General features: G+C 42.8%; 1 protein-coding gene across 1 annotated transcript in view; it reads left to right on the forward strand.

Annotated features, from left to right (window-relative positions):
- csmd3b (CUB and Sushi multiple domains 3b) overlaps positions 1 to 24,931 on the forward strand; it is a 317,162-nt gene that overhangs the window by 285,239 nt on the left and 6,992 nt on the right. Inside the window, exons 55-68 of the mRNA XM_062410450.1 lie at positions 1,085 to 1,258; positions 4,006 to 4,179; positions 4,915 to 5,100; positions 5,784 to 5,957; positions 10,153 to 10,335; positions 10,519 to 10,695; positions 12,254 to 12,433; positions 12,681 to 12,854; positions 13,110 to 13,283; positions 18,575 to 18,648; positions 20,121 to 20,232; positions 20,324 to 20,503; positions 22,344 to 22,403; positions 23,145 to 23,303. Coding sequence (XP_062266434.1) covers positions 1,085 to 1,258; positions 4,006 to 4,179; positions 4,915 to 5,100; positions 5,784 to 5,957; positions 10,153 to 10,335; positions 10,519 to 10,695; positions 12,254 to 12,433; positions 12,681 to 12,854; positions 13,110 to 13,283; positions 18,575 to 18,648; positions 20,121 to 20,232; positions 20,324 to 20,503; positions 22,344 to 22,403; positions 23,145 to 23,303 — 2,181 coding nt within the window. The remainder of the gene's footprint in view (positions 1 to 1,084; positions 1,259 to 4,005; positions 4,180 to 4,914; positions 5,101 to 5,783; positions 5,958 to 10,152; positions 10,336 to 10,518; positions 10,696 to 12,253; positions 12,434 to 12,680; positions 12,855 to 13,109; positions 13,284 to 18,574; positions 18,649 to 20,120; positions 20,233 to 20,323; positions 20,504 to 22,343; positions 22,404 to 23,144; positions 23,304 to 24,931) is intronic.

The raw sequence follows: 24,931 nt of genomic DNA on the forward strand, positions 1-24,931 counted from the left end.
TTTGTTTTGTTGTTTACACTCATCATAGAAATTAAAGCTGATTTGTACAAGATTCAGTGAGCAACCCCGCGTACACTCCTGAAATCTTAAAAGAAGTAAATAAGGATGTAAAATATGTTAAAAAAAATAGTCGTTCAGAAGCAAACTCTGCTTCTGAGTTATGTTACATAAGATAAAGTATTTGAGACCATGGAACGTATTTCCCTGCTCAAACAAGCCAAAGCACACTTTAAACAAATTTCCTTGACTTTATTATTTGAATAGTAGATTGTCATTTTACTGTGAAGCGTGTTCGTTCCACATTCTACAACACACTCGAGGCGGTAAAGTATGTGACTTACCAAAGTAATGCCCTTCACCTCTGCTCAACACCTAAAGGACGATTTGAAACGACAGGTGATATGAGGCAACCTTTGTTCCTCTCGCTCTCTAACCATCGCTGACTGTCTTTGAATTGCATTTGCTGACACCAGGGACACACCGCAGATTTTCATCTACTGTAAATAATGAAATCAATACTCTCTCTCTCTCTCTCGTCCCGACTCTGAGAACAGAAAATGTACGTGTGCAGTGTTTTTTTGTCTGAGTCCTTTTTTAAAGAAATGTTACGAGAACACTGTGCTTCAGTCAGACCTGTGGGACTGAATCTGATCAATAGGGAAGCGACATCCCTGTTTGGTGAGATGTCACTAGGTAAACACGGAGTATTTTAAATGCACAAGGACGGTCATTTGAAAGTTTGACGCTTTTGATAACCAACTGTGGAAATGTTTAATAAAACCTATTTTTAAGCTGCGAGAGACAGAAAAGTTTACGTCTAAATAAATGGTAGGTTTTGCAGCCAGGTGATGTTTCATCATCGAGGTGTGGGGCTCGTAGGAACAAGAAAACACAAGACTGACTGTGCCTTCACTTGTAGAGCTCAACTTTGAATGTGGCATCAGGGGCAACTATCACAATTAAAGATCTGAAAATGAGCAATGAATGAAGTCCAAAATGAAAGTTTGTTCTTCCAACAAAAAACAACATTTCTGGGTCAAACTCTGAGTTTCCCTTGTCCCCTGTGTCTGTGTCTCTCTTCCAGCTGGCCACTGTGGAATCCCAGAAGGCATCGTGAACGGTCAGGTGATCGGGGAGAACTTTGGTTACCGCGACACGGTCGTGTATCAGTGTCTCCCCGGCTTCCGACTAATAGGCTCATCGGTTCGAATCTGTCTCCAAGACAACCAGTGGTCTGGCCATCTGCCCGTCTGCATATGTGAGCAAAGCACACACACACACACACACACACACTCACACACAAACTCACACACACACTCACACTTACTTCCGCCAAACTAAAGATTCTCAACTTACATATATCTGTTTCCGTGACAACCAATGAGTTAGGCTGCAGCCTGTTCCTAAGGCGAAATGATACGACTGGAAACAAGATGATCCTTAACACACACACACACAAACACACACACACACACACACACACACACACACACACACTCATACACACATACACACACACACACTCATACACACATACACACACACATACATACACATGCACACACACATACACTGATTTGTTCTTAATCACTGACATGTCTCTCTCCGTGTTATATTTATATAAAACATTTGTTGCCTTTGTTACGGTAACACCAGCACTCACAATCTTCATGTAGTTTAGCAATAAGAAACTAAGAAATCATAAAACAATAGAGGAGAATTACCTTTGAATTCTTTACATTATGTGTGTGTGCAGGGAGGCAGATGTTTCGCACTATCAGCAGCCAAACGAATTTGGTTTTTTAAAAATATTCTAGTTTGCTTGATACCAAATCGAGACTCCAGAGTCGGTTGAAATGGAGGCAGCTGGAATATAAAGGCTTTATAGTGAAGTGCAGAGCGCTTTTATTCGATTGTACATATTATATCTTCCTGTGCAGTTGAAGACTCAAAGTCGTACGTCTCCAATGAAAAGCTTTTGTTTGGCAAATTAAGATGTACTTTGGGATATGATCATTTTCATGAGTCGACTTGGATTCAACAAGTCCTGATTGATTGGATTCTCAAGATAAACAACCGAAACAGGAAAATAGTGTCGGTAACTGAGAAAGACGGCCTTCAAGTCCAGTTAAAAGGATTTGAAATGCATATTTAAATTTCAGGTGGGGGAAATAGAATAAAAACATATTGATGGTTATGACAGAAATGTCCTTTGCAACAGGACAAGTTGGACTCAGCCGATTGGAAAATAACTTAATCAGGAGTGCAGCCCTGGATAAGATGTGATCTAGAACATCATTAAAAAAAAGCACCTGCAGTCATATCTTTGTTGTGGTTCAGTGATAGCAAAAATAAGAATTCAGAGAATACTAATGGGAGTTTACCCTCTGGGGTTTGTGTGGCTGCATGTGTGTTATTGTTTGGATGTGTTCATGTGTATGTAAGTGTTCAGTTGTGTTAGATAAGTAGCTTGATTGGAAAAGAACAAATTAGAAAGTGGGAGGTGAAGCAATGAAGGATAAAAAAATTCATAAGGTCTGTACTGTGTTGTGTTGACCCAGTTTGACACCAACTCATATACAGGACTGCAGGAGATAACTAGCTAGGCTTGAGGATAAAAACAGAAGGTCCTTATGCGTCCAGGCTACCGTGAAAATATTCTAAAATTGGTGATTTGCTACGAGCGCCCCAAATGTTTTCGGCGGCAACTGGGCACAATTAGAGTGGCAACGACGGGTGACACCTCGTGACAATTACAAACGCCTTCCGTCAAAAGAGACAAAATAAGTCCCATATTCGAAAGACAGACAGGGAGACACAGTGTCTACAGTTCTGGAGTAGAAGGTTTTCTAAAAACAAAACAACAACCAAAAAAGCAGTTATGTTCTGGTAATGGATGCATCTGCTCTATGTGGCTGTGATCGTGCATCCGTCCCTGTATGCGAGAGAGGAGCGATTCTGCGCTCGCTGTTTTTATTGAGGTTATTCATGCAGGAGTTATTGAGGGAAATCATTTTACAGCCAAATTATACTGTAATTATGGAGATGAGAGGCTCTTGTTTAGAGACACAAACACAGAATGATGATGAGACTGTGTGTGTGCGTGCGAGTGTGTGTGTGTGTGTGTGTGTGTGTGTGTGTGTAGCTGCAGGGCACACTGGCGGTGTCAGATAAATTTGTATTTTAGGCGTGTAAACAAACTTCAGATTTTCACTGATCAACTGACAAGAGGACCCTGGCTTCTTCTTCTTCTCCCTCATCTCCTCTCGAGTCTACTCCTCCTTCTTTTTACCCATATAGTTCTTCCTATTTTCTACTTTTAGTCCGGTCAGACTCCTCTCGTTCTCTTAAAGAAACACAGGGTTTGTGAAGCGGATGAGCGAGGGGCAGGCAGTAGCCGTACACTGTCTGTTTGTGCACGCATCCAAAACACGAGCCGACAGCACAATGAGGACAAGGCACACGTACAAAACTTCTAACTGGCCCCAGTGCACCGAATTTACAGAGAGAATAATAATTACGCACAATGACCAACAGAGGACACTGGATTCGAATGCAGATGTTAATATTTCAAAGTAATGAGCCATGTGAATTGCCGAAGGAAAAGGCAAAGATAATTGGTCCAAATCTGTGCTTTTTTTTCTAGACACAGCCTCTGATTTACAGGCCTGGTTTAGCTCGTGTGTTTTTTGAGGCTGTGACATCAAGGAGAAATCGGAACAAATTGGATTTATTGAGAACATGTGGCGAAACCTTCACAAAATGTCAGCCAACTAAATCAAGTGACTGCTCAGCTTATCAGTATACAAGGCTATGGCACAAAGAAGTCACGTATTGAGATAATTAGAAACCTTGCCTGCTCATTGTTTGTCATGGAATTCATTATTACTCCTCTCTTTTGAGGCATGCTTATATGTTATTGCACAATCTCAAATATATAATGAATCCAATTAGAAATCTTTATTTAGGTTCCTGTCTCCACGATTGACACTTTGTTCCCTACAGCGATCAGCTGTGGCCATCCAGGAAGTCCCATATATGGTCGCACGGTGGGAAACGGCTTCAACCTCAACGACGGGGTCAGCTTCATCTGCAACCGGGGTTATGAAATGGAGGGGCCTGCACGCGCTCAGTGCCAGGCTAACCGCCAGTGGAGCCACCCGCCCCCAACGTGTAAAGGTGGGGAGAAAAGTTAAGTGTATTCACCCCTAACCTTATTTATCCCTGACCTTTAATTCCACTTTTTAAACCAGCCCCTTATCTTTATTTACCCATTCTGCCCTCTCCCACAACAACCATCCTTATTTAACCCGACTTCATTTCACCTCAGTTTTATCCATAACTTTATTCAGTGTAAACAACTCTGCCATCAAAACCCTGAAACCCTTTAATGGCCAAGATGGAAAAGTTAACATTTCTTTTAAAATGTGTCTTCTTTGTTTTATTCAATAGAGCTTTGAGGTACATTTAATATTTAACAACCTTAAAACATGATCCTGGCTCCAAGCTCAAATCGTTTTTCTCTAATAATCCCAGCCACAAGCTTTTCTTGTATTTCTACATCGATGTTTTGCAGAATAAAGTGACAATGAATTGGGTAAAAATGCAGCATAATCACATCCGGTCATTACACTGCATCGCTGCTGTATCCTTCCGCCGCCATATTTACCTCATTAAACATCCAACCTCATCATTTCATCCACTTTAACCACATATTCATAGTTACGCCCTCTATTATTTCTACCGAGCTCTAATCCCAGTGCAAAACACTGGGGAAAGATGGAGGGGGAAGAGAAATGGTCCTCTCTGGTTCCTACCAAATAACACATACGTCTCTATATCTGTCTCTTTCTCTTTGTGCTTCTCTCCTCTGTCTGTGTGTGTGTCTCCATGCTTGTGTCTCTCTGTGTATAGTGGTCAACTGCTCTGATCCAGGCATCCCGGCCAACTCCATTCGACAGAGTAAAATAGAGCACGGCAACTTCACCTTCGGCACCGTGGTGTTCTACGACTGCAACCCGGGGTATTACCTGTTCGGGTCGCCTGTGTTGAGCTGTCAACCTACGGGACAGTGGGACAAACCCCTCCCCGAATGTATCGGTTAGTATGAGCCTTATTTACACCTTTTTACCCCACGATCTGTGGGACGAGCAGATTATGCAAGAAATATTCTGACATGAATTCGTTTTTTATGCCTCAGTGAAAACAACTCACCACTTCTCAAGAACACCTTGAGTGACTCATTTCAAATTTGTAAAAATTGTTTCACTTAGACTCACAGATGAAGTGAGTAGATTAAGATGGTAAAGGGTCAAAGGTCAAGGTCACTGTGACTCTACAAAACAAGCTTTCGCCATTTTGAGCATGATCTCTCAAGGGATGATCTCATTAGGGAATTTCTTTAAAGTTTGACAAGTTGTCACTTAGACTCAAACATTAACTGATTAGATCCCAGAGGTCAGGGTTAAGATCACGGTGACCTCATATGGGTGAGAAAGGGCATTCAGATTGAAACTGGACTGGTTAGCAGAGGCATACCAGTAACTCTAGTCCTATGTTGTCTTATTTCCAAGAGAGGCGCACATTTTAGCAAGCACTGTTTCTTTCTCTGCTCTGTTCTTCTCTCCTAATCCTACAGGCATCGTCCTGCTTCTGAATCTGAGTCTTTAGCTCTTGACATTGATCTCTGCAGCTCTTTTCATTAAGCTGTGTTGGGTCAAGAGGAGCACTGTATGTGTGTGTACTCCTCCTTCATCACTCTCTCTCTCTCTCTGGGTCTCTAGTCGTAGATTGCGGCCATCCCGGCTCTCCACCCAACGGCGTGCTCAACGGAGAGAAGTTTACATTCGGTTCAACGGTTCGATACTCCTGTCTGGGCGGGAGGCAGCTGAAAGGAGAGTCATCCAGGACGTGTCAGCTCAGTGGGATGTGGAGTGCCCCCATGCCCTTCTGCTCCGGTAACCATCTTAACCTCATTGAATACATTGAATATACCAACTTTAAAACTCCACGCAATCAGAGGACGAGATGGATAGACTCAACGGAGTGTGGAGCACTTCATTCATGTCTTCACCGTTTTACGCTCGGTAATGGGAGGGATGGTTGGTCAGAGAGAGGAAAGGTTGCACATTAAAAGATATTATATCATTATCTGTCTGTTAAAGGAGCTGCGGAGCATGACGTCCTCTTGAAGCAGGTGAAACTCTACTCTGGTAATGGACCATGTTTTCTTTGCGAGCCTCCTTTAACAGACAGTTCTCGCAGTTTCTTCTTCAGAAAGTGACCAGCAAGCATGTGTATGAAAGGAAGAGTAAGAGAAGTGACCGGTGGATGTAGTTAGCATAACACTGTCAAACAGGTAGTAGAGCAAATACCTATACCAGTCCCTTCATGAATCCACATTTAAAATCATTAAATACATATTTTTATTTGGACCAAATTGCACACACTCATTAAATATCCGTCCTATGAACTCTTCATTTTTTTTTTCATCAAGATCCATGAGTTATTATCTGAGAAATGAATGAAAATGTTTAAAAACATTAAATGTTAAAGAAACTTCAAAATTTGTTCCGTGATCCACCCCCGGATTTTTATGTGTCTTGAAATTGAATGGGTTTCTCCAGGAGGCTCCAGGCCTCCACAACATTTCATGGAAATCGGTTGAGTAGTTTTAGCTTCTAACTAATAAACAAGAGCAGATGAAAATATAACCTCAGCAGAAAGCGTCCTCTCCATTTTCTCTCACAGCAGCTGTGTGTGGATTTACAGATGATATTGTGTTACTGTAGATTCACCGCTGTGATGTCCCTGTAAACTGCTTTGCTTTCCTCCCTGCTGGATTGACTATATTTCCATATATCCACACTTATTCAGCCAGATTCTCTCCAGTCAGTGAGCCACCTCACCGTCCTTGATGCACAGACAATCCATCTTAGTTATGCTCTTCTCATTTGGCTGGCTGGGTGCATGATTGTGGCTCTCCAGAATAAGAGGCTCCCAGCTGCCACTTACATAACCCACTGACTGAAAACAGATTCCAGATGAGTTTGACTAAGAACACATTGTTATTTACAGAAAATCGCCCGGGGGGGAGAAGCAGGGTGAACGGAGGGTAATAGTTTAAGAAGCAGCGGCTCACAGTTTTTTACCTGATCTCTGCAGGTCCGTGCCAGAGCCCTGCAGAGATCAGGGTTGTGTCTGTGGCAGCGGTGCAAGCGCTGCAGTTCTGCTCCATCACCGGCAATAGACAAATGGTTTCTCATGTGATGAGTTACCACACTTGTATTTCATGAATCATTAATATATTATGTACTCTAAATGTATAAGTATACAGTCTGGGGCCACTTTTTTACAGGTTTTCCACACTAAGAGAGATTTAACAAGATGAATGGTTTGGGATTGTACTTGTATTCCAGTGTACTCCTGTATTCAGTATCACTGTGTAGTCCGGGACTGTGAGCCTTGGATTACTTGACACCTTTCTATCCAAGAGCCTGAGCCTCAAAAGCAGTTTCTGTATTGTAAAGTTTTCCTTTGTCAGGCCTATGCATTGAACGACATTGGTTTTCAACCATGTTAAAAGCTAAATAAATAAACACAACGACAGCGCAGCCTTGAAAACTAAAGGGTACAAATCCAGTGAGACTAACGATTTATAGATATATGTCATATATGAGATTTAATATAAAATAAGAAGCTCTAGGACTGGATTCAAGAGAAAGCAGCTTGTGTTGTTCCCCAAGAGGCAAGAAAAGTTCCACCTCAAACCAATCCCTAGTAATAAACAGGTTTAAGTTCTACAAAAGCAAGATGGTTTTGTGGATGATATATACATCAGTAATAAATGATCTGACTAGTAGTTAAATGGGTACTGGCTGTATTGCTGTCACCTGAAAGGCGAGGGACAAAATGTGAAGGAGACTATTTATTTTTTTCTGAAATTTTAAAGTTAGTCCACTGCCAGTTCACTTTAACAAACATATTTTATAAGAAAGAACATAATGTCCAGACTGTTTAATCAGTCATCTCAGGGTCTCTACATAACTTCCTACAGTAGAAAGTCCTTGGATCAGACGAGTGCGAATTTTATCGTCGAGTCATTTTTCTTGTCCGGCGTTATGAGGACTTTTGCAGGCAGGAGCTCCAGCGCTGTAACACACAAATTCATCCAAACCCAGACTACAGCCAAATCTTTCTATAGGATAGATGCTAGTGTGTGTGTGTGTGTGTGTGTGTGTGTATCTCTGTGTGAGTGTGTGCCCTCGGATGAATGTGTGTGACCGATTAGTGGTTGTTCCAAAGTCACCTGAGGGAAACAACAGAGATTAGTTTTCACAACACTTTCTCCCGTGGAGTCTCACACACACATATACGCACAGAGACACACACACACAAACACACACAGAGGCGTGAACCAGTGACATCAGGTAGATTGGTTGTGCACCCTGTTGAGACCTGATATCCCGGAGGCCACATGGTGACTGTGGATCTATGTTTGTGAGTGTCCTGTGGGAGTTGTGTGGGAGGTGTAGTCGTGCCTCTGAAGGTGTGTGCGTGTGTTTGTGTTTTCACCCGGAGTTATGTAGCGTCTTTTCAATCAATTCTCACATTTTCCAAAGAAAATCATTCATCTTGTCATAGATGGTTTCCTCACATTTCTGAGCTTTTAAAGACAAATAACGACAGCGGCTCATTCATTTACATCTGAGAGACACTGTCGGAAATCCTGAGGCTTTACAGAAAAGATGTTATGTCATTACGTGTCGTTGTCGGCTACGTGTGTATGCTCGATTTAGCACCAGGCCTCTGGATATTTGCAGTAAAGTACAAACAGAGGCAATGTGAGAATAGGTTGTTTGTCAAACGTATGAGGGAAAAATATCACAGAAACATAAACGATACATCGGGGAAATTCGTATGTAGGTAATTATCACCCAAAGCGTTTTGTGAGCACCTTAGAATTTGTTTTCCATTGTGGCTGTAAAAGGTGTTAACACATTTAAACTTACTGTAAAAATGGTAAAAGATGTTCACTCCATTTTCTGCTCGCTATTCAGAATGCATTATTCAGGTTGAGACTTTACATGTATGCACTTAGAAGCCAGTGCAAATTCTAGACCTTTAACAAAATAGGTAATAGTGAACAAAATGTATGCGTAGCAGCAGATTTGTTCAAGCTGGTGCATTGGTGTAACAGTGTGTGTGACAGTGTGTGTGAAAGTGTGTGTGAAAGTGTGTGTGTGTTCCCAGGAGCATGCTTTGTCTGTCAGGCAGAATTTGCTGACCAAGCGACTCTACAAGGGCAGAGCGAAACTCTCTCTCTTACACACACACACACACACACACACACACACAAATTCTTAAGTCAAGCATAAGCCCCTTGTCACCAACATATGTGAGGTCCAGTAAAACTCGTAAGCTGCCATTACATACTCCGGTGCCATAGTATGTAATTAATAGACATTTAATATACATACTCCCCAGCTGAGTTCACTTAGCAGTGCTGGCTCAACCCAGCTGCCACCAGAGGTCAATGTACCAGCAGAAAATCGATGGAGTAAAAACTTTTAACATCACACAGACGTTGAATTGTAGTTCGAAATACAAAACCTCACGACTAGTGTCAGGATTTTATGTCTAGATGGTTTTGGAATGAGTCCTTTTGATTATCTTGGACTTTGGTTGAACAACAACACAAAGCCAACAAATAATCAAGGTCGAGTCTCGTCAGTATTCTTGGTCAATTTAATATTTTATGTAATAAATGTTATTTTTTTTTCTATTTTTCCCTCTTCTATTTTTAGATTTGGAAATTTATCAATTTAAGGTTTATTATCGGAATAAAACTCTCCCACGCCCACTCACACCCACCAGTTTTCCAATGATGAAAAATACAATAACTATAAATGGTATGCAGAAAACATGTTCAGATACCCTTATAAGCTTTGCACATTTGTAAACATGAATGAATGAAAGCACCATTAGCAGTTTCAAAATCTTACATTTGAGCCAAGAATAAGTAGGTTGTGAAATTAATGAAAATCAGTAAAAGACACGAGAGCTGGTTATTCTAAGCACCTTATGTTTTTGTGATGATTCTAGTTTTAAAGTCGGTGACCTAACGCCGTCGTCTTGTCTCTCTCTCCGCAGGCGACACAGCTGGTTCCTGTGGCGATCCCGGCATCCCCTCCCAGGGTTCACGGGAACAGACGGATTTCAGGATCCGTTCCAAGGTCTACTTCAGCTGCTCGGAGGGCTACGATCTGATTGGCTCTTTGGAGAGGATGTGCTTCCCCAACGGGACCTGGTCTGGCACGCAGCCCTTCTGTAAACGTAGGGAGATCATGATATTTTACATAAACCTTCCTAAACCACAGCACCCCGACAGTGACCCCCAGTAATAGATCCAGGGATGCACGTGCACTTCCACTTAAACAAGTAAAGTCATAGAGCTGAAACTCATTGACATGCACGTGGCTTCCCCTCTCTCATTCTCTCCTTTTCTCTCCCCCCCAGCTGTCCAGTGTGGTAACCCTGGCACTCCCAGTAATGGCAGAGTGTTTCGCTTGGACGGAACAACGTTTTCTCACTCCGTCATCTACTCCTGCATGGACGGCTACCTGCTCAATGGCGCCACCACCAGGCAGTGTCAGGCCAACGGGACCTGGTCGGGAATACAACCCAACTGCACCAGTAAGTCACCTGCTGTGTGTTGACCGACGGCTTACAGGCCGATACATCGATTTACGGATCATTTAACATTTGATGGCGCGAAATTTGTATCAATATGTTTCTTGTGTCCTTATTATTTTCCGTGTGAACTCATGAGGTGACTTGGAAGCCCAAGGGCCGACTGTCAGCTTTATGTATCACTTAACCAGAGTATTAAATTCTTCGCTTTGCAATGACGTCAGGCCTGCAACCCCATAAACATCACTAAACGTGATTGTAAGGTTTCCTGTCGAGCCTTTTGCGACCCTGGTTTATGCCCTGCGTTAAATTACCCTGCGACAGTATAGGGTCTGAGTAATGGAATCAGCCTGAAATCTTCATCCCCCTGGCTTCATGAATAACCCTGATCATTGTTTACTTTAGATAATTTGCTTTTCGAACTCTGTAGGAAGAAATTCCCAAGAGCAATTAACCATAAAGTACACCACGCTCTGGTGCTGTATGAAACGCAGCCAAAGCTTAGTGTTAATCATGCTACACAGACTAAGAAATCTTGCTTGTTTTACATGCCTTTAAAGAAAAATTCAACAGCTGCTAGTGAAATCTACAGCAGTGCCTTCGATTGACATGCTGTGGAAGGACGATTTTAACTTTACCTCCCCCGGGTGAACTCCACCTGTCTTGGAACCCCATCTGCGGAGACTTCCAATATTCTTTTAACGTTTTCATTTTTGTCTTTAATAAACTTCGCGGAGAGATAAGTTTTAAAATAGCCGGCAGGACGGGACAAAGAGGGAGAAATGCTGAGAAACCAAAAATTCTGAAATATATGGACCTGGAAAGAAGGAAAAAAGTTTATAAGAATCCCTGACTTAAAGGAAATGGCTTTTACAGTAGATTACGCTACATCTATTAGCAGGCATGACAGTATCTGTGGTGGGTTTAAAAGCGTTTAAACTTCCTATTAGACGATGAAGGACAGCGCCTCATAAGCACAGTCAAGGGAATCCTAATGCTTCTTAAAAGAGCCCCAGGACAACGTCAAGCATTTTTAATATCACTGTTGTTTCATTCATGCAAGTGAAGCCCATAAAAGATCATGAAGATCATACAGGTCGAACCCATATGGGAGATAAACTGCTCCCAAAATTTAACTTTTTCAAAATGATAAAATAAAACAATATTTGTTATTGCAGAGATGGAAGTGTATAACTTTTTCAAAGGTCAATGCCTGCCTAAAATGAAACTGACACATATCAGGAATTTAGGATTACGTAATTGAGGAATATGCATTTCTACTCAGGTCATACCTTGAATCAAAGTAACTTTGAGATCAGTTATAGACTTAATCCGTATACAATCTGTATCTGTTTATTTATCAGTTGGTCCCCTGATTAATCATTTAGAGTCTTTTAGTACTTCTCCACCAGACCATCCCTTTGCTTCTGGCTCCTTCACTGATCCGCTGTCTTTATTATTTTAGGACACACATGCAGGAGTTCCAAATATCTTGTGCCATAGTTTGAGTATAATCTTAATCTCCTCTCCATCTCTTCCCCTCCGACCTCTCTGTGCGTAGTGATAAACTGTGGGGATCCCGGTGTGCCAGCGAACGGCCTCCGATACGGAGAGGACTTCACGATTGCTCAGAATATTTCCTTCCAGTGCCAACCGGGATACAGGATGGAGGAGGACGGATCGGCATTGAGGACGTGCACCCAAAACAGCACATGGAGTGGGAACATGCCGATATGTACAGGTGAGTGACTCAACAAAACATCTATCTATCCATCTATCCATCTATCCATCTATCCATCTATCCATCTATCCATCTATCCATCTATCCATCTATCTATCTATCAGTTACAACTACTTTATTCATAACTGAACTCCAACTTAAACCATTACATCAAATTTTACAAAACATCATCACCTGCAGTTGTTGGATAGATGCTTCTTTTTTTCACACTCTCTCTCTCTCCTAACTCCCTCTCTCGCCCCCCCAGCGGTGACCTGCCTGGCTCCCCCTGCCATCAGTAACGGGGTACTGCAGGGCAGTGACTTTGAATGGGGCAGCAGTGTGAGTTACAGTTGCTCGCCTGGATATGAGCTCTCATTCCCAGCTGTCCTCACCTGCGTGGCCAACGGCACCTGGAGCGGCATGCTGCCACAGTGCTTACGTATGCGCACACACACACAAACACACACAGACACACACTCACACACACACACACACACACACACTCACACTCCCATTGTATGCTATTATACGTTATCAAACATAAATCATATTTGGAGGCAATATTAACATTTGTCACTGAGTACCTGGCACCGCATACTGATTTGGATCTGTGTGTGTGTGTGTGTGTGTGTGTGTGTGTGTGTGTGTGTGTGTGTGTGTGTGTTTGTGTGTGTGTGCGTGTGTCCCTGTACAGCCAAGTTTTGCGGTGACCCAGGAACTCTAGTCGGTGGCTTCAGAGAGGGTCGGAGTTTCATCTATCAATCAGAAGTGTCCTTCACCTGCGCTCCGCCCCTCATTCTGGTCGGCACTGCAACCAGACTTTGTGAAAGTGACGGCGCCTGGAGCGGGACGCAGCCGCGCTGTATCGGTAACTTTATTCATTTACCTTCACTCCAGAAACAGTTAAAAAAAGGAGGCTATTAAACAAATCGAAAAATGTCATCCAAAATTTGTTTGGGAGTTCTTCCTTTGACTCTCTTGGTCATTCGGTTTGCATTGAACCAATGGGAAATCTGATTATGGTATATTATTCTTTTTCTTCTAAGAACATTTAAACCTTGGCTCATGCTGGCCGACAGAAACCACTTTTGGGTCGACTCATTCTTCATATTCATGTGATCACTCAATCTCACGCTAGAACTCGTATTGGAAATTACTTTTGGTCTTGGTGCAGCAGGGTTTCATTGGAAATCTTTGGATGCCGAAACCAGAACTATCCGTCTTTTTGATTACCTCAAACTTTTTGGAACAATCTTAGTTTTTCATTCAACAAAAGAGAACAAAGTTTTAAAATGGGAAATGTTGCCCAAATGCAAGTGGCCGCAAAATAACTTTTGTCAAAAGATCATAGCTCACAGTCGGCAACCATTTAAAATAGTTACCATTTAAATAGTTATTGATTTGAAAGAACAAGAAAACAGGAGGGTTTTCACTTTTCCAAAAATCTACGTCAAATAAATTTGATTTGAATCAATTTGATTTGAATCAATTTGTTCAAATATATTCAAATAGCCAATAGGTCAAGCTTGAATTTAGCTACCTCTACTGGATCAGAAGGTAAATTCCTTCAGAAAGTGTGACTGTCATTACAGTTTGAATATGAAATGTTCACGCACACATTCGAATGTATGTTCCAATTCCGAACAAAAAGTGACAGCTTTAGTAAACAAGATCATGAATCTGAACGCGCAATGAATGATGAATTAAAAAATTACTAAAATTTAGTAGTAAAGAAAGTTCCCCTGTTTTATCCCGGTCAACTTACTCTCTCAACTTATTCAGAACCCGGTACAGAGGCTTTTAACCTCCACCAAAAATTGATTGAAGATTTTACTGATTACTTTTTAATAGTTCCTGACGTTATCATCAATCATTCAACCCCACACGAGCCGGAGCACAGCCCGGTATCCTCAGGCAGGGCTCTGTGTCGACCACTTCAAAGTCTGGGTTCAAACTGAAAGGAGGTGATGGTTCCTCCACTCAAGCCCTCAGACTTTACATGGAGATTTCTCAGGAGATAAATTAAGATTCATCTTCTTTCTAAGATATCAAAGTATAATATTAACGAGTTAAGGTTTTCCCATCACTCTACATAGATTTTCTTTGGATTTATTGTATTTGGTTTGTTGTGAATGTTTCTGTGTGTAACCTATGAAGCACATTATTTAGTTAATGCTGGCTCACTGTTGAGCCCGGACCGGTGTCTGATCTGATGAGCATCTCAATTAATGACCCATCATTACGGAGCTGTCAGCCACATCTTAGTTTACTCAAGGGTTCCACTGAAGAGTGACTGCTGTGGTGTTAAAGCTGAAGTTGCATAGACTTATTGGAATAATCTAATGATGAATAGTGACTGGAGGCTCATTCTACAGAATATTGTTATTAAAAAAAGCAGCAAGTCACAGAAAAGTCACCTTCGCGCTTGTGTGTTGTTGGGGGCGTAGCTTTGGCGAGACGGCCAATTGGAGCGGCTCTTGTTAAAATAAGTATCTTACCAATAAGAATGTCACTCAGTAGAGGCCATACCTCCACAAAGGTCCAACAGTCCCCTTACATTCAATCAAGCCACAGAAATTGCACAAATTTACAGATATTAGAACCATGGAAATGTCAAATTTTTTTACAACCATGAATTATTAGCTGGGAAATTGGTGAAAAACACCTGTTTCATTTTGTAAAGGAAATGTAACATTTATCCTTGCATCTTGGTGTCGTCTTTACGTAATCCTGCTGAGAAAGAAATGAACAAACAAACAAATGAATAGGGTTGAAAAAGTAACCTCCTTGGGAAAGGTTTTTTTTCTATATATTCTCAACAATGTGAACGAAGATTCCAAACTTAGCTGAAGCTGCTGATTGCTTTTTCATTGAACTGTGGAATGTTGAGTGTTGACTTGGTTTCACTGTTACCCTGGATACACACCGAGATACAGTTATGTCACTTTCCACTTGTACAATGGCTGCGTTTCCTTTCCCACTAAAAGCATGTCAGTGGCCCGAGGACTACTTACACACAGATCAGAAAAAAACGGCAGCGTGCCATCTCACAAATGACCGTCTCCAACAAACTGCAGACGTTTTGTTGTTTTGTTCGGTCGTACCAGGTTCAAGCGAGAGTCGATGGAAGTGTGGCGTTTGTTTTTTAGGAGCGAATCCTGCGCACACACACAAAAAAGTCGCGCAAGAGGAACTTATCTCATTTTGCAAATTGCGGTTTGTGCACTCACCGAGCACTTTATTAGCAGCAACGTAGTAAAACTGGGTTCAGCCTCGTTTAGCTCTCGAAACAGCCTCAATTGATTCGACAAGATGAGATTCTTGTGTATGTAGACATGACTGTGTCACGTTGTTCCTGCCGATTTGTCAGCAGCACATTCATGCAGCCCATCTCCACTTCACCAAGGCTTTTTTATTCGTTCAGATTGGTATGGTAGGCCACTCAAGTCCAATTTGAAAGAGGCAAACTGGATAAAAAGAGATTCACACAGTCTGCAGCAACCCTCAGATAAGCCGTGACAAGCAGTGATTGATTGGTATTAAGGGACTCAAAGTGTGCCAAGAAAACGTCCCCCCCACCCCTCCAGCTTTCAAACCACCATAACCAGCAGACTGGACTCGTGACACAAGGCAGGTTCAGTTCATGTACTCATGCTGTTGATGCCAAATTCTGACCCTACCATCTGCGTGCCCAGGCAGAAATCAAGACCCCCTCTGACAAGGCTACGTTCTCCAGTCCTCAACTGTCCACTTCTGGTGAGCCTGTGCCCCCCCGAGGCCTCAGATTTCTGATTCTGGCTGACAGGAGTGGGATCCGACATGGTCCTCTGCTGTAGTAGAACCATCTGCCTTGAGCTTTGACACGTTGTGCTGTGCGAGAGGCTTTTCTGCTCAGCTCGGTTGTAAATACTGGTCTTCGGTACTGGAGCTGTATATTCCTCGTGCACCTCTCCGAATTCTTGCCAGAGACTGTTGTTGTGTGAGAAAACCCCGGAGATCGGCAGCATCGGAACATAGACCAGCCCATCTGGCACCGGTAGTCAGAATTCACATTTTCCCCAATTCTGATGATTGATGTGAACATTAGCCGAAGCTCCTGACCTGAATCTGCATGATTGGCTAAATTGGACAATTGCATGAAGCCGGTGTACAGGTGTTCCCAATAATGTGGACGTTTAGCATTATCCAAAATTGGCCATTGAGCTGTGCATTCGGATCTAGGCCGTGGGGATGAGCTTTACTTAGAGCAAAGTTCCAAAAGTTTATGGGTGGATACCTGTCTGGGTTCCGACCAAAATTTGAGATGATATTTGAGTTCAGGTCGGGTTCGGTCAAATTTGCTTGGCTTTCCACTGCTTGATTTTATACACTGCTATGTGGCTGTTATCGGGCAAAACCTCCTCCTCAGAGTGTCGGGTTCAGGTCCAGCTTGGTTAATCATCTGACGGGTTGGTTCCTCCACTTTGTGCCAGCTAGGGAGCAAGTCAAATATTGGCTTCAACTATTCAACTTTGGTTAACTCTGACCGCAGGCGTCACAAGCTTCAACCAATCGCAACGGCGTTTACGTGGTTGACCCCACTTGGCGGTCATGGCTGTATTTTTTATTGCTGTTACACTTTTTGATGTCGGCGATGAAAATTAGAAACTGCCTCACAAAAGAGAAGCCACCTCGCTGGGGAACGGCATTGAACCGGAGTAAATGGAATGTCTATCAATTACAGGCCACAAACCACACGATAGGTTCCTGCTGCTCACATTCATCAAGCGATGGTGCGTGAATCGCCTCGGTATTCGCGGATGTACGACCTTGCCCTTTGTGTGATGCTTTCTTTCTCTGAATATTTGGAAGAATGTGAAAAACCATGAGTTGAGAGTTTAATCCATTCCTTCGAGAGGAAGGCTGCACAGTAAATCCGTGGCACATTTAGCCAACAGCTCCAAAACATTGTGCATTAGAACAGTTACGTCTGAAAAAGCCCTCATTAGGGATGTGCAAGTGCTCATGTGTGAGACAACAGCAGCACACACTGTAATTTACAGTGGTTAGCAAAAGGCTGCCAGACACGGGAATCCACCACCAACTTCAAACAAGCCGCCGCTATCTGGGGATTAAGGAGAAAATGAGGAAGGATATTCAGCACACATTACAAAATGGTCCCACTGGGTCAATCCACGGCAACGGGAGACGCTCGGAGCACCACTCCGCATGTCTGATGCCGAGCAGGTGCTCAGGTGTGGCGATGAATGGTAATAAACCCGAGAGCTTTCGTGATGTGAACGGCCACTTGACTTTTTTTGGGGTTCCCGTGCTGCACTCTATGCATCGTGAATCCGGTACTTTTTTACAGCTGTTGTAAAGTCCGATGGTTCCTGTGAAATAGATAATCCAAAAATAGAAAAGGCACCCCTCTGAAGTCGCACACCATTGATGTAAAGACTTAATCTTTGGCTTCTGAGGAAGAGGTGGATCTAGCCTAGCAATGAAGTTGGAATTGATGGTTGAGTGTTCTGCTTTGTGCGCGTGTGGGTGTTTTATTAGTGTGTAATTGCTGCTGCATGTTAGTTTGTGATGTGTTTTACTATGAGACGGAAGCAGAATGAGTCCTGAGCCGGAGCAGCCTGCTCTTTAAATAAGACAGACGAGGTGGGAGGGGGTGCGATGGCGGTGGCGGCGGCAGTGGCGGCGGGGGAGAGATACGGTGACATGGGAACATAGAAAGCGAGAGGAAGGGAGCAGTTAGAAAGGGAGGGAGTGAGGGAGGGAGAGGGTTGTCGGTGTGTGTGTGTGTGTGGGGGGGGGGGGGGTCAGAGAGTGGATCTGTCATTTCGGAAGCTGTATTGAATCGAGCCCTGCGTCAGGATGTGCTCCACATGCTGATGACCCTGCCACACTCTCTCTCTCTCGCTCTCTCTCTCTCTCTCTCACACACACTCCTAGTCCGACTCGCACTCTCAGAGTTGGCCCTGCTTCGTTTTCCGACAAAGCGCTACTGCCACCTGCTGTCCCGCCGCGGTACATGCCCCGCTGTTACCATGACAACACAGGAGAGGAGAGGAGAGCTGACAGAGGACTTGTGATGCTCCTGTTAATACATATCTCTCTCTTTTGAGAATTTGTGCTCAGGTACTGACGCTCTCGTCCCGTTTTCTTCTGCAGAACCGACCAAAACCAGCTGTGATAACCCGGGGACACCACGCTACGGCTCCTTAAACCGGACATATGGTTTCAAGGTAACGTATCTGATCCGATTCACGACCTCTAAGGCAGTCCTGCTTCCCGAGTAGATGAACTAACTAAGACCTTCACTGGAAATCCTAATACAGAGAGGGGGAAAGACAGAAGTAAAATATTTTGCTTTTGGATTGTTGGTAAAATCAAACACAGCATTTGAATGATGTCAGCTTGGCCTCTGGAAATGTTGGATTTTTTATAATTTTATTGTTCAAATATGTAATTATCATATTGGGAAGAGAACTACTCAATCCAAGTTGCCTTTATTTGAGTAGCAGTGTAGAGCAGACAGGAGAGCAGGGTGATAAAAGCCTCAGAGGTACTCAGCTGGACACAGATTGGAAAAGTTGTGATTACACGGTCAACATATTGAAGCCTGAGGCCACGGGACCCCACATGACTGTCACTTAAACCTCCTCAATGTGAATCTCGATATGATCCCCATGTGCCATGTGGACACTAAAAGAGCTCTAGGTTGCTTTAACCATTCATTTAGTCTCATCTTCCTTTCTTTTTATTCCACTGTTGAAGATGAGAGAACAAAATGTACAAAAAAGAAATTTAAGGTTTAGAGCTCTTATTGAGCTTCAGCTCCGACTGGGACAAATCAAGTGAGTAGCCAGTTACCATGTGTCGATTTGTGGTGGTGGTTATGTGTCATGGCGACAAACCACAGACATTCACTCACAGGAAAACGCTGTTGTTGACACCTCATACTAGTTTGCACATAATGAGGACTGTGGGTATTAGCAAGTTAGCAAGGATTTCCTAACAGCCTGAGTTAAGATGGAAAATGATTACACCAGCAACAATGATTACAATTGCTCTTGATTACCATATAAGCATCTTCTTTGAAAAGAGCCAATTTGATTGAGATTATGATCATCAGTGTCTATAACACTAAGTCCCAAATATTGTTCATTTTTTATTTTTAACAATTTCTGCTACATGTGTTTGCAACTTCAACACTTCTGCCTCTGTATCTCTTGCAAGGCCATAGATAAAAAAAAGAGGAACAGACACATTATGTCTATTGTAATAATAATTTTGCTAAAGGTTAGCCCTGTCAGCTCACAGCAATAAGGCTGCTGGTTTGAATCTCAGTTTGGATGTGGTGTTTCTGCGTGCATTTTTCATGTTTCAACAAAAAGTCCAAAAACTTGCAGACAACGATTACTGTAGGTTGATAGGAGAGTCTTAGGTGTTTGTGTGTGTGAATGTCAGTGTTAATGGTGTTAATGGTCAGTCCTGTGATGTGCCATCGACCTGGGTGTGCCCCTCCTCTCGCCCAATGTCAGCTGGGATTGGCCAGAGTCCCCTTATGACCCTCAGAAACGGATAACTGAATGGATTTGTATTTCCAAATTTGGTATTTGTTACTAAAACATTATTCCTCTATAGCAATAACTGCCCTCGACCAAATAAATTACCTTTGTAATAACTCAGACTCTTTCTCTCCCCTCCTGTACAGGTGGGCAGTGTGGTATCCTTCCTGTGCCAGCCAGGTCATTTGATTCAGGGCTCCTCCTCCAGAACCTGCCACCCTGATCTGACATGGAGCGGGACACAACCCGAGTGCATACGTAAGAAACAGAAATCCCTTCAACTCATCACCCACCAATCCTAACTGCCTGTCCCGGTCAAACTGAATGAATCCCCCTGTCCGCCCTGCAGCCCACGCCTGTAAGCAGCCAGAGAGCCTGCTCCATGTGGACGTGGTGGGAATGGATCTGCCTGGTTTTGGCTACACCCTGGTGTACAGCTGTCAGCATGGCTTCTTCCTGGCGGGGGGCTCCGAGCACAGAGTCTGCAAGAACGACGGCACTTGGACCGGGAAGATGCCTTTATGTCGAGGTACGTCACTCGCTTCCATGTTTTTGAACGTGATAAGCTTAGTCCACAGCATTTGATTAATGTTGGTACTGAACAGATAGGAGTGTTGAGCTTGTGTTGCTCAAGGACACTTTGTCAGCACACACACACACTCAGGCAGACGTGCCATCTGGAGTGGGGGGTTAGTTTGTGGTGGGGTGGTGGTGAGCCTGGCAGCACTCATTAAAAAAATAAATAAAAGATAAGCAACATCCCATGTCCCTTCACTAGATTGGTTAGCCAGGTCCTAATAGGTGAGTTTGTGAATTCAACACATCTCATGATGACTACAACTTAATAGAGCGGATACCTCTGCCCAGTCCATTTAAATAGCTGCAACAAAATTTGCCTGATTTTATTCCATCAAGATTTATGAATTATTCCCTGGTGATCTGGGAATAGTTAATTAATGCCTTAATACAATTACATTTCTGGATCTGCCTCTTTGTCCGGAATCATGCCAAAGTGTAATTGGGTTCTTTCTTGGCCTGTGTACCTTGCACAAATGGAAACATAACCTTCCCTTGCAGAGGTAATGATAAAAACACAATGGCTGACAGTGAAAGACTGATTATGTTGATCTTAACCTGACCTGGGGAAAAGCTACTCTTTAGAATTGTCACTGTATCGTACCACAATGTCAACTTAGGAGCTCTTCTGGAATCTTTTAGTCACAGAATCTCTCATTAAATATTATTATTTTTTTACATTTCTACGTTTCCTTGCACTTTTTATGGACTTCTCATCCATGTTGGCTCAAACATCGAGACTGAAAGTGCACTCCTGACCCTCGGAAACTCAAGACGAAATAGTCCTAGCAAGGTTTAGTAGCTCTCCTGCTGCCTTCGATTGTATCACAGAAAATCCCATCAATACTTAAGCACAAAGCAAGGTTTTCTTTCCCGAGAAGGCACAGTATTTACCAATTTGTGCACCATTTGCACCTTAAAAAAATAAATCTTCATCACCCAAGGTTAACAGGTGAAAGTTGTGAAAAGATGAAAAACGGCGAGCCTCAGTTTTGAAAAGCATTTCACGAAGCTGTCACACCTTCTCCCTGAAGTAGCCTTCAAAATTGGAGCACTCAGGTCCTCTTCTAGGACAAACAGCTTCTCCCTGGCTTGCCTTTACTTGTTGGGAACAATGGCTGCATCTTGAGGTGATGATCGACGTTTTTCGGAATGGTCACACGCACGGTGGGAATCCTTGATGCATTGCTCTGCCGACAAAGACACACTAAGGGGGTCTATATTGTGTTATTTTGTGCAGCAGATTTTCAACTTACATGTTACTCTTTTTGTATGTGTGTAATAGTAACACTGCATTCCAAAACTTTGGTCGTATAAATGGCACCCTCCCCTGGATAAAGCTGGTTTCTTTAGACATTAGCTGATTATCAGTGCATGCATGTAAATAACTTTAGTGGATTGGACATGAACTTAATTAAGAAGTCAAAGTCAAATAAATGTTCTAAAGAATTGGCATTTTAGCAAGGTCTAATCACATCTATGTTGTTCAAGTGTTCATTTTTCCGGTAAGTTCTCTTTTAATTAGTTATTTCACTTTGAAAACGTCAACTGACAACTGAGACTGGCTTGCCATTGGTCAGGAGCGTATTTAAGCAACACCTCCCCACTGTGGCTCAACACATCAGTACAGCTCAGACTGCAAAATAGCAGCACTGAATATGTGTCGTCCATGTTTGTATACAGTGTGTGTGCAAACCGTATTGTTTTAATCTTTCTGTTATACTGCTTCCCTGTTGCTTTGTTCCTGTGTTTTAATCGAAGACAATCTGTCCTTCTCTGCTTCTGTTGTGTAGCCGGAGAGAAGAAGAAACCTGTGAAACCAGTGACGGGAACTCCCAGCCCCAAACTAAACGGTCAGTTCCGATGCAGAACTACTTTCTCTTTTCTCTTTTGGGCCTGATTTGTTCTGTAGTTCAATGAACTCAGCTCCTTCCCACTCTGCTCAGCTCTGCATCCACTGTGTCGTTCCTCTCGTGTCCTTATTGGTTTTATTGTACCGCTTTGCAGCACAGTTCTAAATAATGAATTTTCTTCATTGCCCATCAAAAGGTGAATGAAACTACTGTGATGATATGTTCTTCTGTCCGCTATGCTTTAGTTCAGCTCTCTCGTTTTCAGCTCTGCTCTTTCTGATTCAGTTATTGTTCTATAAGTCTTTGCCTCTCATTACACATTAAAGACTTCCTGTAGGGAACAAATGAGCAGGTTCTTGTAACTATCGAATCAGGAGGCGTCCTCTAAATCTGCTGAAACTCCAAAATCTCTTCAGCTGCACGTTAAATCTCTTACTGCTCCTGTCTGTTTACATATTCACTGTAATTAATTCCCACCAGGCACATTGGAAACCACTGTTTTTTGTTTCTTTATGGCTCTAATTTAATTGAACTCAACTGCATGACATTTAAAATCTCACTGATGACTAATCTTACTGAGCCCAAAGGCAGACAACAAAAACCAAGGCAGTTGATTTTCCTTATATGCACGTATAGTAGTTTTGTCTATTTTTTCTAGATTTTAACATAATTTAGAAAAAGACATTTGACTCTAATCTCATGTCTCTTCCTTTTCTTTCTCTTCTCTTTTCTCTTCTGCAGTTCCCGACGACGTCTTCGCTCCTAACTACGTATGGAAAGGTTCCTACAATTACCGCGGGAGGAAGCAGCCCATGACACTGAGCATCACCAGCTTCAACTCCACGACCGGGAGGGTCAACGTCACCCTCAGCAACGGCAACATGGAGCTGCTCCTCTCAGGCATGACACATTATGTCTAATTATACTCCACATACATAGTCGCATATACGGTGTGACCCGGCAACGACAGGACATGGTTATGCTGCAGTACGACATGATGCTGCATCGACTCACTGCAAAACAACACTAAACAAACAACAAGACATTCAGGGTAAAAATGGAACTCCTGCGTTAAACACCTTGAATCCAATGTGCTGCTTTCCAGTGATTGATTATTGGTGATTGGATTCCACTGCCTTCCTCGCACTGCCACTTTCTTTTACTGTTATTGCTCCAAAAGAAAACTCAAACATACACAGACTTATTCGCACAAAGACCTCCCAGGGTCCTACAACAAAGTCAGCAGGGGGTTGAGACCCTGTTAAAAGACAAATCCTTTTGAAACTATAGTTGGTTCATGCAGGCGCACAGAACACAAACACCATATCGCATAACCACTCAGCTATTAGACCCCTAGCATCCATCTTCAGGCTTAAAGGAGCAACTTAAGATCAATAACGTCTACAGCTGCGCTCACACAGGCACCAGAAGGACCGAGCCCAGTTTTAGAAAACCTGCAAGCTTTTCTTCACAAAGCACTTTGCTTAAAGGAGGAGTTCAATATTCAGGGAAAAACATGAAACTTGGTTTCTTTCAAAGAGTAAAATGTGATGATGACATTGCACCTGTGTAAGTGCATGAGGTTGAAGCGGGAGTGTTCAGCCTAGTGCAGTGTAAATATTGGAGGCATGAGAAAAAGGGTTTTCTGGCAAAAAATACTGGTACCAGCAGCTCTGAAAAGTGCCTTAGTCTTTGTTAGCTCGCCGTGTCCGTCCTTGCTCTCAGCAGCACGCACCAGATATAACAGAAATTCCCCTGGCGTGCAGCTGTGTTATGGCTGGTCGTTCACCTTACAACTTTTTTTAACAGGTCCTTCTACAGTATCCTCTAGAGATGCCCAGATAGCTTCTGGAGGAAAATGGCAGAGACTGTTTGTAAAGATTAAGAACAATTCATAGTCGGTGCACGCAATGACCGATCCATCAGGTATATATCGCATAACCACGAGGAAATAAAAAGTCTTTATCATAGTCACGTGACTTTTTTAAGTTCAAGTTAGGTCATGGTTTAGTCCTCTTGAGGTTTGCAGGAAATTCTGAGCAGAACCAACGTAGTTTAGAGCAGAAAAGGATAAAAAGTTAATAAACTAACAAGCTTACTTTGGTACCTACTTGCTTGTAATGCATTGTCGTACCTCAAGGAGCGAAGTGAGTCAATCTCATGTTCAGCCACTTCATAATACCAAAGACCCCGGCCTGCATAGTTTCCTTTTTTCTTACTGTGGTTTAGTATCTCAGGTACTTTCATGTCTTGTATTTGTGTGACAACATACAGACAGTGAAAGTGTAATACATGTGATTTACAGCTGGTGGAGAAAAGCTTTGTGCACCAGTCGACAGCAGCCACAGTGTTATTATACTTTCATCTTCTTGAGCAGCAGCTACTCTGTCTGATTTTGATGATGATCTCCTCCAGCTTATTGCAGACTGATCTCCAGAGATGTCAGCTAATTAGAGCCAGCGTTAACACCTCTGTGGATGAATTCAAATCATGCATTGGTATTAAGCTAATCACTGGGGTGGGGGGAC

This window comes from Platichthys flesus, chromosome 17, assembly GCF_949316205.1.
Source record: "Platichthys flesus chromosome 17, fPlaFle2.1, whole genome shotgun sequence".
In the NCBI taxonomy this organism is placed as follows: domain Eukaryota; kingdom Metazoa; phylum Chordata; class Actinopteri; order Pleuronectiformes; family Pleuronectidae; genus Platichthys; species Platichthys flesus.